The 16,159-nt window shown below is 40.8% G+C and overlaps 2 protein-coding genes across 2 annotated transcripts in view; one reads left to right on the top strand and one right to left on the bottom strand.

Moving 5' to 3' along the window:
* Positions 1 to 822: 822 nt before the first annotated feature.
* Positions 823 to 5,631, bottom strand: foxj1a (forkhead box J1a). Its single transcript, XM_034895228.1, has 3 exons — positions 5,281 to 5,631; positions 3,940 to 4,545; positions 823 to 2,317 (listed from the first exon to the last, which is right to left on the bottom strand). The coding sequence occupies exons 2-3, from the start codon at positions 4,498 to 4,500 to the stop codon at positions 1,457 to 1,459; spliced, it is 1,422 nt and encodes a 473-aa protein (XP_034751119.1). The 5' UTR covers positions 4,501 to 4,545; positions 5,281 to 5,631; the 3' UTR covers positions 823 to 1,456.
* An 8,703-nt stretch (positions 5,632 to 14,334) lies between these two features.
* Positions 14,335 to 16,159, top strand: part of ubald2 (UBA-like domain containing 2) — an 11,146-nt gene continuing 9,321 nt past the window's right edge. Inside the window, exon 1 of the mRNA XM_034894937.1 lies at positions 14,335 to 14,638. Within this exon, the coding sequence (XP_034750828.1) occupies positions 14,519 to 14,638 (120 nt within the window). The 5' untranslated portion in view covers positions 14,335 to 14,518. The remainder of the gene's footprint in view (positions 14,639 to 16,159) is intronic.

Genomic DNA, 16,159 nt, shown 5'->3' with positions numbered 1-16,159 from the left:
AGAGAGTAGTTAGTACCAAAACCCCATGCAAGAAAACAACCTAATAGAGTAAATCACTCCTAAATCAAACATTTGGCAAATATGTCAATATTCATCATCATAGTGCTGCTGTCACAGTATTTACATATCAAAAACAATTCTCAGCAACTTCTCTGTCAGTAGTCGTGTTTCCATACATGTATTTTAAGCATTGCATTAGAAAAGCTGTATGAAAAAAAAAGTTGTTCTGCACTCTTGAGATGGTTTTGCCTTTGTGGAAAAACAGTTTATGCTCTACACGGGACATTGAAATGCCTTTGCCTCTGAAGTAGCGAACATTGAACTCATAGGATTAATCAGCTGTTTCCACTGTCAGCTTTTTCCATAACGTGTCTTCGTCTCCGGACAGTATGAAACAGAAAAATTAAAACCAATATCTGAAAACCTAATTTTTCTCTCATAGATGCTAGATAGCCAAAGCGACTCTTTTTGTTTGGTTCTACTCTACTACTACTACTTGAAATCCCCTTAAAACATGCTGGGTGATTGAATAGAACAACACTATCCTAGCTTTGGCCTTACACCTGGCGACACCACTGGGTTATTAATTCTGAAATAATTCTGTAAAATTTTAAAACTGTAGATTAGTTGTCTTATGAATATATTTAGACCTGGTGTCCAAAAAACAAAATGGCCACATTTTTTATGATGTAAACATAGACCGTGATGTGTCATTCTGAATCCCAATTAACACCCGCATTTAAAAGAAAATTTTAATGGAATCTCTTGCTTTGGTGAAATGAGTCAATGAAGGGGGGAAGAGAGATCCAAAATGGAGACCCAAAATGGAGGAAGCTATTGTAGCTTATTAGCTGTGTGTTACCAAATCTGTTTTACTAAAGCTCCCCTGTCAGAGTATAAACTGGTTTGCTATAGGCTTGCTAACTGTGGATGTATTATACAAACTGGATACCAGAGTCCGAGATAGTATCCATTTAATCACATAAAAATTTATTTCAGAGAACAGCCCAATGCACGTGCTCATTAGTGTTCTTTTGCTGGCCCATATTTATTGTATTTCCACAGTTGGCCATTGGGACAAACAGTCACCCAAGTGGCCGCACTGTATCCAGCTGTCTTGATACATCCATGATGCTAACTGACAGTCACTACGTCACCAAGCTCCAAGCTGGTGTGACAAAGCCCTAATTCTGAAAATATTTTTTTGTTTGTCTGCAGTCATTTCATAGTTTTATAGTTTTGTTTTCCCCGTGATGATGTGAACGGCTGTTGCACATTGAGGCATTTTGTTCTTAGTAGGCAATGGGAATGTACTTCCTGTATGAATCAGCATCAAAATGTAATTTTCAAAAATACTTTAAACATATCAAAAAACACAAAAAGGGATGCTTGAGTGTAAAAAAAAAGTCTGTTATTCCTAAGTGAGTTTTCAGTGTGAAAGAGGACCGACTCTTCCTCAAAGGATGTTGTCAATCCGGGTGCTCGGGTCTCCCCCTAATGAGTCTCCAAGGTCGAACAGCTGGTCCAGGCTGACGGTGGAGCTACAGAGGAAATCATTGCGACCCTGTTCCTCCTCTTCTGGCCAGGGGCTCTCCAGGAAAGCGGTGGCGAGGAAGGTCTCCTCATCAAAGTCTGACACGTCATTATTCCTTCGGGTCTCCACCAACACGTGGATGTCCGCTGTCCCTGCGGGGGCTTCAATAGGAGAGATGTGGGTCCCCCGCACAATCAGGTCCTCCTCTTTCATGATGGGGCTCAGAGCTTCGCCTGCCTCCAAACTGAGCTCCCCACTGAGGGCCGAGTCCAGCAGGGCATCCCAGTCAAAGTCCCCCTTCAGAGGTCCGATCTCCTTCTGTTCATCTGCAGAGAGCAGTGGGGAGCTGGAGCGCCGGGGGGCTTTGGCCCCGCCATTCCTGGAACCCAGTTTCCTCTTGTGCCCACCTCTTCCCCTCAGCACTGGCCAGGACCCCAGCATGGTCCCTTCAGCCAGATGAGGGTCCCAGTTCTGGTCGGCGCCAGTAGCCTCTTCGAACTCCCGGAGAAGCCGCTGGGACTCAGGGTTGATGCAGAGGCCATCCTCAACTCTTGTTGGGCTGCAGGGGCCTCTGGTCTGGGGCTGCAGGTTGACCCTGAGCCTGTTCTGTAGGGCCGGGTTGATCTGAACCGGTGGCATTCGCTTCTTCTTATAGGCGCCGCTCAGGAGACGCTCGGCGTATTGTGGGTCAATCTTCCAAAAACCGCCCTTTCCTGGCTCGTCCTTCTGCCGCGGCACCTTGATAAAGCACTTGTTGAGCGACAAGTTGTGTCGAATGGAGTTCTGAAAATAGAGAATCATGTCTTCACATGATGCTGGTTTCATCAGACATTCAATTTGGACACCACCATAAAGGAATGGTTTTAATATTTAGGGAAATATGCATGTTGTATTCTTAGATATACATACATCTATTCTTAAAAGGTACCAATAAAATAACAATCTCATGTCTATGTGCTAAATAAGAAGCTACAGCCAGTAGCTGATTAGCTAAGCTTAGCATAATGACTGGAAACAGGGGGAAACAGCTAGCCAGGCTATCTGCAAAGGTGGTATAATCCACCTAGCAGCACATCTACAGCTCACTGGCTAACATCTTCTCTTTGTTTAAGTGTAAGTTGTGGTTTACTGGTCAAGCTACGAGAATACCAAAGCAAACCAAACTTTACTTAAGTGAATCTCACGGGACATGAGCGATGTGAACCTGTCTGGGTGAAACCAGTATATAGGCGGTTGCTATGGCAATTGGAGGTGCTATTGCTACGGATCACTGGAGCAGGGACACAACAGGAATTTAGTCATTTAGATTGTATTTGTCAAAAGTCTGGTCATTTCTTAGTGGAGCTATAATGTTTTTTTTGTAATTCTAGCTGCTTTAGCCCCACATTAGTGCCCCGTGACATACTATGAATACTCCACGAAGTCACTGGGTCAAGAAATAGTTTGACACATAACCTCCAATATAACCACAACTTTTTAACACTTGGGTTTTTGTACGGGTTAAACAGACAAGATATTACACGTTAATCAGTGCGATTTTGAGGTGCTGGTCAATGGCTAGGCTAGAAGTTTCCAAATGTGTAATTATTCCTTTAAAGAGAAGCTACCGTTAAGCTGACTGTGATTTAGCCTAGGGTATAGGAAGTAGAGAAGACCGGGCATCATAGAGCACATTAATGCACTGTGTAGCCTTGCATTCATCCCCCCCCCTTCACGCAAGTATAAATCAGAGAGCAGTGACCCGACGAACTTTGTTAAATATTATCTGCCCCGTGTACTCTTTTACAATAACAGAATGGTCTGAAAAGGCTAAGCCAGATGCTGAAGCACGGCAGTACAGCTAACTGCTTCATCAATCATTTATCCAACTAAATTAAACTTTTTTTCCTAAAAATTCCTGCCCCTTGGAGGGAGAATCTGCTGCTGCCTCTCCTCTTCCTCCTCCATCACTTGTTTCTGCTACAGCAGGAAAACCAGTGCGAAAAATAAGCCATATGATCAAAATAAGAATAAAGAGCATTGGTGTTTCCTATTAAGGTTTTGTGCAGCTGAGCAAAGTGAGGGAAGTGTTGCTGGTCTCTGGAGTTATTAATTACCACCAGCTAAGTCACTAATACTTTAGAGTGTGACAGCATGACTTTCACTCTGTTGGATTTACTTCCACTGTAGGCCTAATTCAAGTTCCCAGCTGTGATACGACCTCAAAGATACTCATTTTCATACAATGGAAATTGTGTTTGAAATGCAACTCCTTTTTTGGAGGGGGGATTTCGACGTGTGTGCTATTTGTACAGTCTATGGTGTGTGTGTTTGTATGTGTGTGTGTGTGTGTTTGTGTGTGTGTGTGTGTGTGTGTGTGTGTGTGTGTGTGTGTGTGTGTGTGTGTGTGTGTGTGTGGTCCATACCTGCCAGGTGGGGTCAGCGTGTCGGTAGTAGCAGAAGTTGTCGGTGATCCACTTGTAGATGCAGGACAGGGTGATCTTGGCCTTCTTGCTGGCCTGCATGGCCATGCAGATGAGCGTGGCGTAGGAGTACGGCGGCTTGATGTGCGCGTTGGTCTTGTAGTCCACCTCGTCCGGGCAGTGGCCGTGAGCCACGATGCCAGGAAGGGACTGCAGTCTGCTGTAGGCCGCCGCCGTGGGCTTCCCCGGGGTCAGGGGCATGCCGATGGAGGCGGGGTCCCCGGCCAGAGGGGAGGCCGGGGCGTCGGAGCCCAGCGGCTGGTGTCCGAACAGGTACGGCTGGTGGTGGGCCTGCTGCGGCACGTTGGCACCGAGGATTGAAAATTCCTGCAGCCACTGGAGGCTGGTCAGGCTGTCGTCCAGGGTGACTGAGCTGCAGCTGTTGATGCCGCTGCTGTTGTGGACGCTGTCCCGCTCCTCAGCCTGGGCAGCGGCGGTTACCACCTCCTCCTCCATCCCCACAGAGCCTTCAGGCCACGGGTCGGCACAGCTCAGAGACAACATGGCTCGCTATCACCCAGTTCCTTCTCCTCCTCCCCCTGCCACCGCCTGACAGGACCAAAAATATACACCCAACTTCAACAAAGTGCGAAAGGACAGGACAATGATGGCCCTTATTTGAAAACAGAGCCCCTGTGTGTTGTGCATAAAGAGAAAGACTTTCACATTTCCAATTCCCATTTCAATCCAGTGGCAAGTCTATCACCTGGTATCCTGTGTAATGAGAACATGTGGAAGCTAAAACCTAAGAACATCCTGAGAATCCTAAACACCTGGTCTCTTTTCTGTCTCCATGTCTCAGAACTTTCCTGAAAAACTCTGGTGCGCCATGACGCTCAATAGAGCGCACGCAATTACTAACGGCGTCTGAAGGATTTAAATCCAAACAAATGTATTAACTGGTAAAAGAACTCAAACTTTAATTTAAACAAGCCTAGTACTTGTGTTATTATAATTTAAATAGATTGCGCGTGTCACCTTAGAGGAAATGTGCACATTTAGGACGTTTCACGCGTAAAATCCGCACCTGTATGCTTTAACTACAATTAAAACCAAAGTGCTAATTATTTTTACAATCATTATTTTAGTGAAATTACATAATATATTATAGGCTAATTGTAAGCACTAGGCTATAGTAAACAATGCAGTTTATTATTTAATAAACGTATTCAAATTAAACCGTTATAATTAAAGTTGACCTGATACCTCAGGCCTTGTGAAAGGTTCACAAGTGTAATATATATTCAGGGGATAAATGAATTTTTATGATTATAAAAAACTCACCTTCTGTCTGCTGTTCTGTTGAGTATAGAGACCTTTTAAATCCCAAAGGAGGAGCACGTATTGAACGTTCAGCCTCAGTCTGCTCGGGGTGCACCTGTTTAAACTTGTGAGGGAAAGAAAGAAAAAGAGGAATTCCTGTGGTCGGTGTTTGGCGCGGTGTTGGGCGCTTCTTCTGCTCACTGGAGGTCTTCCTAACGGGTGTCAGCGGGCAGCAGGATCCGTCGGGGAGCCAGTTTAATACCTGGTGCAGGAGGTTTGTCCAGCAACCATAGAAACGGTACACCCCCCTTGTAAACAGCTTCCCGGTCCTCTATTGGCCTGCTGGTTTCTATAGCGCTTCATTTTTAATCACTCTAAAGTCAACTGAGGCTGCTGCCGTGCAGGTTCTCAAGTGGAGGCCCGGGGACCCAACAGGGGACATTTTTACTGGAGCCAACGGAGGATTATTGTAATTCTATTCATTCAACTCTATATATTGAATTAATTGAAGAACATACAATATTGTGGCCTACATATATCTTTTATTTCGAGACATGTTTTGGTGAACTGCCGAATAGGAAAGTACAAATGTCAGCAGCATTTTTTAAATATGCAGTACTCTCAAATAGGCCTACTAGCCTACTTAGGTACACTTCTGACGTTTTAAGCTACTTCATACTTCTACTCCATGGCTCAGAGGCAAATACTGTACTTTATACTGCACTAGACTTCATTTATGGAGCAAATTTACTGGTTTATTTTCGGATTATAATTTTGCAGATTACTTTATGTAAACATATTGTTGAAACTAAGAATATTTCTGTACTTTTACTTAAACATGGTTTTACTGTAAAGGCAGGACTTTTATTTGTAATAGAGTACTTTTTGTCCACATTCTGCACACTTTATGACAACAGGAGAAGAAAACTGTTCTGGCTTCATCTCTGAATATATTTATAAGTGACAAACCAAAAGTTGGACCCTGAGTTTGTTTTTACGGGATAAATGTGTGTGTGTGTGTGTTTGTGTGTTTGTGTGTGTGTGTGTGTGTGTGTGTGTTTGTGTGGGTGTGTGTGTGCAGGAATGTACTTTTGAAAGGGAGAGAAAGGCGAAACAAAAAGGTTTGGCCTCCTGAACGTTGTATTAGTGTGGCTGAGTGGTTTCCTGAGGCCCCTCACAGAGACAACTGTAAAGCAATAAAAAGGCGTCCTCATCTCTCGAGTCCTGATGTCTCTTTAAAGTTAGACATGGAGCACCAAGAGCTTCTGACAACTGCTGCCTTTAATGGGTCAAAAACTCCAGTGTCTTATCTTTTCCATTGATCACAGACACTGATCAGAGAGATTAAACTAATCAAATTTAATTTGACAGCTCTTGAGTTGGCAGTTCACCTCACTGCCAAGGTGCCTGTAAGCAAGGCTGTCCTCCACAGCGCTGAGGAGGGTCTGGCTAGTCCACACAGCATTCCGGGATGGGAGAAAAACGTGCTCTGATTTATTGGCATTGCTTTAAACCAATCAGAATCGTCTTGGGCAACGCTGAACGTCAGACCGAGCCACGTGCCGCTGCAAAATAGCCTCAGGAAGGAACTTGTTTTGGTGCAACAGAAAACTCAGATTGGACACATAGTCTGCTAGCTGTCTGGATTTAGCCTGGGCCGAGATCTGAGGAGCAGTTAACCACATGGTCTTCATAAATCCACCAGACTTTAGAATGCCAACACAAAAAACGCATCAGGTAACGGACATCAGGTCGAAATGAGTGTCATCCAGCGGAATATCCAGCAGCAAAGAAGCAATCCCGGAAGTGATAAAAAGGCGCCCTCATCTCTTGAGTCCTGGTGTCTCTTTGAAGTCAGACATGGAGCACCAAGCCCACCTATCTGCTCGAGGTGCCATCCCGTGAGGCAGCCCCCTCTCTCTGATCTCTCCACACATAATGCATGTGTATTCCACATGTATTAGGGGTTGGGAAAACCGACACATCCTATCTTGATATTTCCTATGGCAATACAGTTTTGATAAACGGACACATAGTATTGATCTTTTATTTTAACTTTTTGCTACTAGGGTCAGACAGTGTTGGTCAGTTTGTCTGCTTGAATTTAAAATTGCAGGTTGTTTTCATGAACCATTTGTACATATACCATAGCTACAAAAATTGTGTGTCCCATGGTTTTTTTTCGCTATATGCAGCACAGTGACTCTTGTTGTTTAAAGGTTGATGTGTTCCACGAATCGGGGAGGTCCAGAACGGTGGCTGGGTCATAGAACACAGGCCCGACAGCTCACTGTGCTCTAAAGCCCAGAAACCTTTTCTCGGCTAAAGAAAGACTCTCGGTTGTAAAGTTGGCTAAACTTTATTGTCATTGGGACCGGTTGTCACATGACTAGCTGGCAGTTGCCTTAATTTCATAAGATATCTTATGAATGGGTGTGCTTAAGTTTTTGTACGATATTATTTCAGTCAGGAGAGATCAGACCAAAGGAGGCTCCGGACCGGTCAGCTGGAGTGGAGGACTGTAGGTTGAAGGGGGGGTGGAGGGTTGTACTCTTTGCCTGCAACGACAGCTGAATAGCACAGACAGAAATGATTATTTAATGCAGGGTTGTGACTCTGTGATTGGCCCTTGCCATTGTGCAACAATTCTGATTGGTTTAGCAGGAAGGTGAACACCTCCAACAGCTGATTGGAGTTGGGTAGAGCATTGACTAAGAGTGAGGTCTTCCTAAAAGGATTTACGCAGAGATACTTTTTGATCAGGAGAGACTAGCTGCAGATATGAAATTTAAAGTGAAATGAACAACAGAGAAACGTGTCTTTTGAGATAAAACACATGGGGGACATAATCTAGTTGGAAAATGGTTAAAAAAAACAACAACAATTGTAATGTTATTGCAATGTGTTTTAAATCGCAATGATATCAAATTGTGACATAAGTATTGTAATAAAATATTGTGTTGTGGGGCCTCTGGTGATTCCCACCTAACACCTACCTCTCACCTTGGTATGCAGTATGGGTTCTATTTGGGCCTGTGAGTGAATATAGATATCAATATTATTTCCCACTTACAGCTGTTAAGAGAATAAATGCAACCCGTTGGAAGCCACCACATGACCTGTCTATCCTTACATGGACCCTTTCCTTTTTGGATGCTATGTACATAGGAACTCTCCACGGCACGCATCCACCGAGCTCCAGAAAAGGCCCTGGTCACGCAACATGGCTGACTCTTTGAGGTCTGGGCTGTGTCCTTGTACTACAGTCCGGACTTCAAGTTGCGCATGTGATTGGTTCCTTGTCTTGTGTCTGTCTGTGTGTGTGTCTGTTTCTGTATGTGTGTGTGTGTGTGTGCGTGTGTGTGTGTGTGTGTGTGTGTGTGTGTGTGTGTCTGTCTGTTTATGTATGTGTCTGTCTGTGTGTGTGTCTGTTTATGTATGTGTCTGTCTGTGTGTGTGTCTGTTTATGTATGTGTCTGTCTGTGTGTGTGTCTGTTTCTGCATGTGTTGTTTTGTCTCCCCCCCCCCTCTCAGCTTTCTATTCTGTGTTTTTTGGCTCTGGGATGATTTTCTTGACTCAGTGTATTGTTTGTAATTGTTTGTATCGGTTAATTTCTGAATATAAAAAAATAAATGTTACTATTCCCCATGCTGGCTTATAGTAAAGTATGCCTTCTATTTTCTTAAATTCTCTCTGTTAAATTTAGTTTACATATTTGCAGTTGTGGAAAAATAATTCGGATTTGTTACTTAGATAAAAGTAATACAGCAATATAAAAATATAAAAAAAATACTACAAGTAAAGTACTGCATTCAAGTGTCAAAAGTAAGACAAGTAAGGTGGAGCTAGCTCTAACTTCTTTATATACCTGAAGTAAAGGAGTTTGTAATATGTGATAATGTTTGTTAAACATTTTTAATATGTTTCGTACAAAAAAATGTAAGTAAAGCCGTCAAATAAATGTAGTGCAGTAAAAGCACATTATTCCCCTCAGATATGTAGTGGAGTAGAAGTATAAAGTTGTAAAAAATGTAGTACTTCCAAATTCATGAGTACAGTGCTTAAGTAAATGCAGTCTAGTTACCTTATCTTGTTACTTATCAATCTAGTTACTGAAATAACAACGTAAATTAAACAACAAGGTCAAGATTAGAAGACATACAAGACTGGCTGAGGGAAACACAATGGAACCAGTAAAACCAGTCAAGGGAACAGGGAACAGGTCTTTATGTCAGTCTTGACATCCTTGTTTCTGATCACAACATGCGTCTGTAGTCACGTCTCATTGTTCACCAAGACAAAGCCTTCAGACGGCCTCCAGCCCCCCCAACACATCACCTCCAGCCGCCGTCAGAGCAGGAGCAGCCGACCACAGTGACCTCACAGAGAGATGAAGACAGACGTGGAGCAACTCGTAAAAAAACGAAGCAGACAAGGGTCTTTCTTAATTATATAAACTCAAGATATCTTGCAGGCTCAGAGGGTCAAGCTGCAAGAAACGTAACAAAAGAAAAATGTTTGATACTTAATATCAAACATTGCATTTTCTTACACTCATTTGAAAATGACTTAAACAAGATGACTTAAACAGGTGTAGCCTACAGAGTTTCAAGTTTCTTTATTTGTCACATGCATGGCCATACACTTACAACAAGCATACACTTAAAAGATATAAAACCAGTTGAAATGCAAATATGCCAGCACTATGCTATATGTATGTATACTATACAGGACCACAGCCCTAAATAAGTTCACATGAGCTCTTTAACACATGCAAACAAAACCTCCTTTAATGATATAAGCAACCACGTACCTCCAACGAGTCAACTTGCCATGGTGTTAGAAAGCAGCCCTGTTTTAAGCTTTTTGGCGATACATTTACCAGCTTATCCTAAATGCTTCTTTAAAGGGTTTAAAGGATAGTAATTAGACTTTAAAGGAGTATGCCACAGCTAATGTTACTTAGTGTTACCTACTTGTATACCCTGCAAGCATAAGAGAGAAATGTAGCAGAACTGTTGGGTTTCTGTAAATAACATCACTGAGTGCAGTTTAGACCTGCTCTTTTATAAAATCTGCTGTGAGATAACTGTTGTTGTGATTTGGAAATTTATAAATCTAATTGAATTGAATTGAACTGAATCTTGTCATCACATAAAGGAGCACTTCATTCTTCAGTTTATCCAAAACATTCAATATCAAAACTCCTGGAGATACATGGTTTTCACTGGACAGGAAAGGGATGAAAAAGCTATACTTTGTAAAGATGGGGCGGCTGTAGCTACGTGGTAGAGCGGTTATCTGCCAATCGGAAGGTTGGAGGTTCAATCACTGGCCCTGCAGTCCCATGTCGAAGTGTCCTTAGGCAAGACACTGAACCCCAAGTTGCTATATGTGTGTGAATGTTCATCTAATGAGCAGGTGGCACCTTGTACAGCAGCCTCGGCCACTGTGTATTAATGTGTGCGAATGGTGAATGGTGCCTGTACTATGGAAAAGCGCTTTAAGTAGTTGTTAAGACTAGAAAAGCGCTATATAAATACAGCACATTAACATTTAAAGCTGTCAGACAACTGTGGTGGAGCAAAAAGTACAATGTGTACCTCTGAGATGCGGATTAGAGGTATATGGTAGCAGAAAATGGAGATATTGAAGTGTATTCCAAGTACCTTGAACTTGTACTTGTGTAAACTTTCCACCTCTTTTTTCATTGTTTTGCACTCACTTTGGTCAGGTTAAAATTATGATAATCATATTCCACTTTCTTCTTAAATTTAATAGACAAGTGCTCAATCACAAATTGAATTAGCAGGTTAATCAATAATTCAAAATAATGACAGAAGTAATGTGGCAGCTTGAAATCAGTTTAATGAAGCTGTAGTTTGAGTTTTTTGAGAATGATCATAATCTAATGAGGTCCTGTATACCTGCCCACAAGACTCATTTTGAAAGGTCCTTCATGCAAACGATTGAAATTCTTTAAACTGTAAATGTAGTCAATGTGACTTGTTTCAACCTGTTTTGCCTTCAGAGGTAATGCCAGCTGTTGGACAGATGAGGGCGTCAGACAACATTAAATGACAGAATGAAGTGTACTGTCTGACTCAGCAGCTGTGTATCACTGGGTCGGTGTTTCTTTATGTACCTTCATTGGAAAGTGGTCATTGGAAAGAAAACCAAGGTTATAAAGGAAATGAGGTAACTACAAACTGCATTATTTGGCATCATAAGTGCATAATAAGGACCATATTATCATGTGCAAATATCTGTGTTACTACTATCCTATTTCATGATGTTCACAAACAATTAATAGAGAAAAGCATCAATTAATCCAAAAATAAAGCAAAAATAAGCATTAGTTAATAGTTCCAAATCAGCTCCAGCTCAACCAACTTCAACAGTTACATCCTGCATTTACGTGCATGCATGAGTAATAACAGTCTAATGATAGTATAACTGTCACAAAGGGACATTTTTATACTTTTGATGCTTTAACCATTTCATGATAATACTAAACACTGCATACTTTTATTAAAGCAACATTTTGAAAGCAGGACTTTTACTGTTACCAAGTTTTACAGCGGGGTGTATTGGTACTTTTACTGCAGCAAAGCCAGATGCAGGAGTTGAAGTCAGGATCAACACAGAGTTTGAAGGTGGTTTGGTGCATAACAATAAATATAGTGCAAAAGTCAAGAGACATCAAAAAATGTACAATTGAAAATGTGAAACAACTTGAAGAAACACATAACAATATCTGTTTTCAAGGTGATAAAGCTGCAGGGTTTTGTGCAGGATTGTGCATGGATTGATATCCACATTATGGACTCCATTCCAACCTGTGGGGAAAACAAACAGGACGCTCTGTGACAAAGTCCAATTTGTGGAGACAGTTTCATGTTAATAATTCACTCCAGAGTTTTACCAAAGCCTCTTTACTCTCATGTTCTTGTTTTGGTGGAGAAATGTCCTTCAACCAATCAGAGAGAAGATCTACAGACATCAGCATCAGTGAGGATGACTGAACAACATCTCCAGATATTGTACTGGACAATCACTGCTCTTCATTCCACACTTTCTGTTAAAGCATAAAACCTTTGGCCCAAAACTGTGCAACAGTTTCTCATCGGACAGCACTTTTTTCTCTTCATGAATTTGTTTTAGGTGTCTAATATACATTTAGCTATCGCCCCCGTCCACAGCAGCACATTGCTCATAGCTTCCATGTTGGTACTCCTTGTTGGTACAACCCCACTTTAATATATCCAAACTGTCCCTTTAAAACTGCCAGTCTGTGTTCAGGAGGTTTCTGTTTCTTCAGCACCAAACACCCATGAGGTAATAACACCTTCCAACAATACATAATTCATAGACTTCCTCTTTAAGATGTGCTTCCACCTGCCGCACCGCTGAATTATTGAGAAAGCGTGCATGTCAGCCTGCAGGCCAACAAGAGCTGCCTTCACTTGATGAGCATTTAGAGCCGTCAGGAGAACTGTTGTGCTCCAGTCAGGATGTTCCACACATGTCTCTTCAGTAAGGACGACCGCTCAGGATGTCCAAATTAAAACGCTGATGATGGAATAGATCTCTAAAGACACTCAGTTGTATTTAATTTAACTTGCACATACCTTGGTCTTTATATAAATCCTGCAGCTTTCTTTAGTTTTGTTTTTCATGTGTGATAGAAAATTATTTTAGATAAAAAAATAACTTTGACATACTGTTCATATATAACCGCATATGACGAGTGACCTATGGGCTGTTGTAATTCATAAAGCTATTAAGTAATTATGAAAAAAATACTTTTATAATATTTATGAGTTAGCAACACGAAATAACATTAATTAACAGATATTATATAAATATGTGTCCATACACTATCGGTCCTATCATTGCCCATTATCAGCAACCACTCATTTAATGTTCCAAAGGCACATTCTGTTTACCAATCTGGCATTAATTTAAAAAACTAACTGAGAAAACATTGGAGAACCCTTTTGCAATTATTTAAGCACATAACATAATGTGAAAACTGCTGCCCTGGTTAATGAACAATGCAACTGATCTCAGCTGGGATTCTGTCTATAATGGAGGGCAATGGAAATTTCTAAGTGACCCCAAACTTTTGACCGGTAGTGTATATTTTAATATACTTAAAATAGTCAATCATTAAGTATTTATGTTATCCTTCTGATAAGACAAGCCTTTATTGATCGCCAAGCCGGGAAAGTCAGGTGTTGCAGCAGCACAAAGACAGAAGTACAATAAAAAAGAAATGAAATTAATAATAACTATAAGGAGAAGACTACAACTAGATAAATAAAAATAAAAATAGAAACTATTGAAGAGCATTGAAAGACAAAACTAAGAGGTAATATCAGCAATATGTAAGCAACATGCATCAGACTATATGTATAATGTGATAATATACAGTAACACTACTACTGTTACTACTACTACTACTACAAATAATTATAATAATGATAATAATAATACTAATAATAATATAGTATGAGATATAGTATATGGCGCTATATAATAATCATAATAATGTATATTCTTATGATTATTATTATAGGCCTAGTGCAACAATATAGGCTAGTACAACAGTAGAAGGTAGAATATCAAATTAATATGGTACAGTAAAGTAGTAAAGTATAACACGGTATAAAATAGTATAAAATAAGCTCTACTATATGGTATGTTAAAATAAAATATAGTAGATCAGAAAATTATTACACAAATATTTACTGATAATATGTTTACAGTAGCTCACATACTGTACCTGCCAAACGAAGCAGCCTATCAGTACTTTGAATTCAAGTCCGATATCCTTTCAAACAAATGACGTCAGTATAACAGACATGAATAAATTCGCGTGGACAACCGAAACGAGGGCGGGGAGGTTGTTAACTTTACTCTGCTTGACTCCACCTATCGGCGGTGTCTCTGGCTCTTAAAATAAGCGCACCACTTAGTTTAAACTCGTCAGCCAATCGGCGCTTCTGTAGTACTATCTTCGCTGCGTAGCCGTCCAATCAGGAGCTCCCTTCTCTTTGTTGTTGGTGATGACATGAAAATATTGTTGTTGCTGCTGGTGGAGGCTGCGGAGACTCAGCGGTGGGAGACAGGAAAGCAGGCAGGACCGGGTTTGAAGGATTTGAGACGTTCCGAAAACTCGATTCAAGTGAAAATTTCATTTCATTAGTTGTATTTTCGACTTTAAAGCAACTGCGTGTTGCGGGGAAAACGGTAATGTCGGTGAACATGGACGAACTTAGACATCAAGTCATGATCAACCAGTTTGTTTTGACGGCTGGATGCGCCGCCGATCAGGCGAAGCAGCTCCTACAAGCGGCCCACTGGCAGTTTGAGGTGAGACTGAACGTTTCATGTAGCCTGCTCTTATAATGTCTGGCCGCTTATTTTATATTCCAGCTGTCGACACATTTAAATGAACTCATAGCGTTGGTTATTTTGAGTATTTTCTGCCCTGCTTAACAACCACGCGCTCCTGTAGCTAACATTAGCAAAGTTAGCAGCACTGAGGACGTGGTACTTGGTCGTTTTTTTGTTTACATTCTAGACAGGAATTCACCGTGTCATTGCCAGGCTAATTGTTGTTAGCCTAGCCGCTAGCCGCCTCTATAAAACAGTATGGTCGCTCAAGCTAGGTTATTGTTTTATGGGTGTTGTCCTTTAAACAAACGCTTCATGTCAAATCACTGTTGCCATCTTGTCACACAATGCCCGTCTGATTACACGTTCTCATCCTTTACTCACTCATTATGAACTACAGGTTTGACTTGTTTCAAATCTCACAGGATTATAAACTGAAACGGGTTAAAAACAATCCCTCAAATCACATTTCATGTTATCTAGTCAGAAGAAAACATCTTTCTTTAATATGTTTTCTGAACTGCTAAAAAAAACTTACTATTTAACTTTTTGGTAATTTTACAAAAGGAGATCAGTGGTGGAATGTTACTCAAGAATTACAATTTTGTACTTTTGAGTATTTCCATTTCATGCCATACTTTATACATGCTACTTTTTACTCCTCTACATTTATCTAACAACTTTAATTACTTTTCAAATGACAGTTTTTCTGCCCAAAGACAACCATGTATCTCCAGATGAGTTGATTTTTAATGTTTGAAACTGAAAGATAAAGTGTTTCTTAAAAAATGTACTTCTTCTTAAGCTGAATTATCTCTTTTAAAAGACATGAGAACTTGTCTTTTTAGCGATACAGGGTTCTTACAGGACAGCAACTCTATAAAGATATGATGATCTTGGGATGCACTACCCAACAGTATATAAAGGCATTAAAATGAGCCCAACTTTAAACATCTACAGCAGTAAAATGCAACATACATAACTGCAGTAGTACTAATAATCCAGAAACATCAGATATAATAGGAAAACACTGATCAGGAACATTTTACTGCACAACACTCGTACTTAAAGTACATTGTGTTACTCACGTAAGGTTTTGAATGCAGGGGTTTTACTTGTTGTGGCTATACTTGTATTTGAACAGTGCATTTTCACTATTAGTGATTTTACTGCAGTAAAGGATCTGACTACTTCTTCCAGCCCGGCAGCCGATCTAGAGACCATACTCACTGTACTTAGAGCTAAGTGGGCTGACATTGATCCTAGTCTTGTTTAGTTATATTTAGACTGGTTAAGATGTGTTATCCTTCCAGCTGTTCTCATACTAAACTAGCCTTCCTGTGCTACTAACACTTATTAAAAGCTGAAATAATTAGTCCAGTAATCTATCCTCTGTTTCTCCAGTGTGAGGATCTGCTGCTTTAGTCTGTTTAATATGAGTGAAAAGTGGATATAAATCTAATTTTGTGAAATTGTATTTGGTTGAAAATATTGGGA

Source organism: Etheostoma cragini, chromosome 15 (assembly GCF_013103735.1).
Source record: "Etheostoma cragini isolate CJK2018 chromosome 15, CSU_Ecrag_1.0, whole genome shotgun sequence".
NCBI lineage: Eukaryota > Metazoa > Chordata > Actinopteri > Perciformes > Percidae > Etheostoma > Etheostoma cragini.
This window is presented reverse-complemented; position numbering and strand designations above follow the sequence as displayed.

Bases quoted from the DNA above. Each gene is read 5' to 3' on its own strand.
- foxj1a (XM_034895228.1), bottom strand. From the start codon at position 4,500: ATGTTGTCTCTGAGCTGTGCCGACCCGTGGCCTGAAGGCTCTGTGGGG. The intron at 2,318-3,939 runs GTATGGACCACA...CTCTATTTTCAG, and splicing joins ACGCTGACCCCACCTGGCAG to AACTCCATTCGACACAACTT.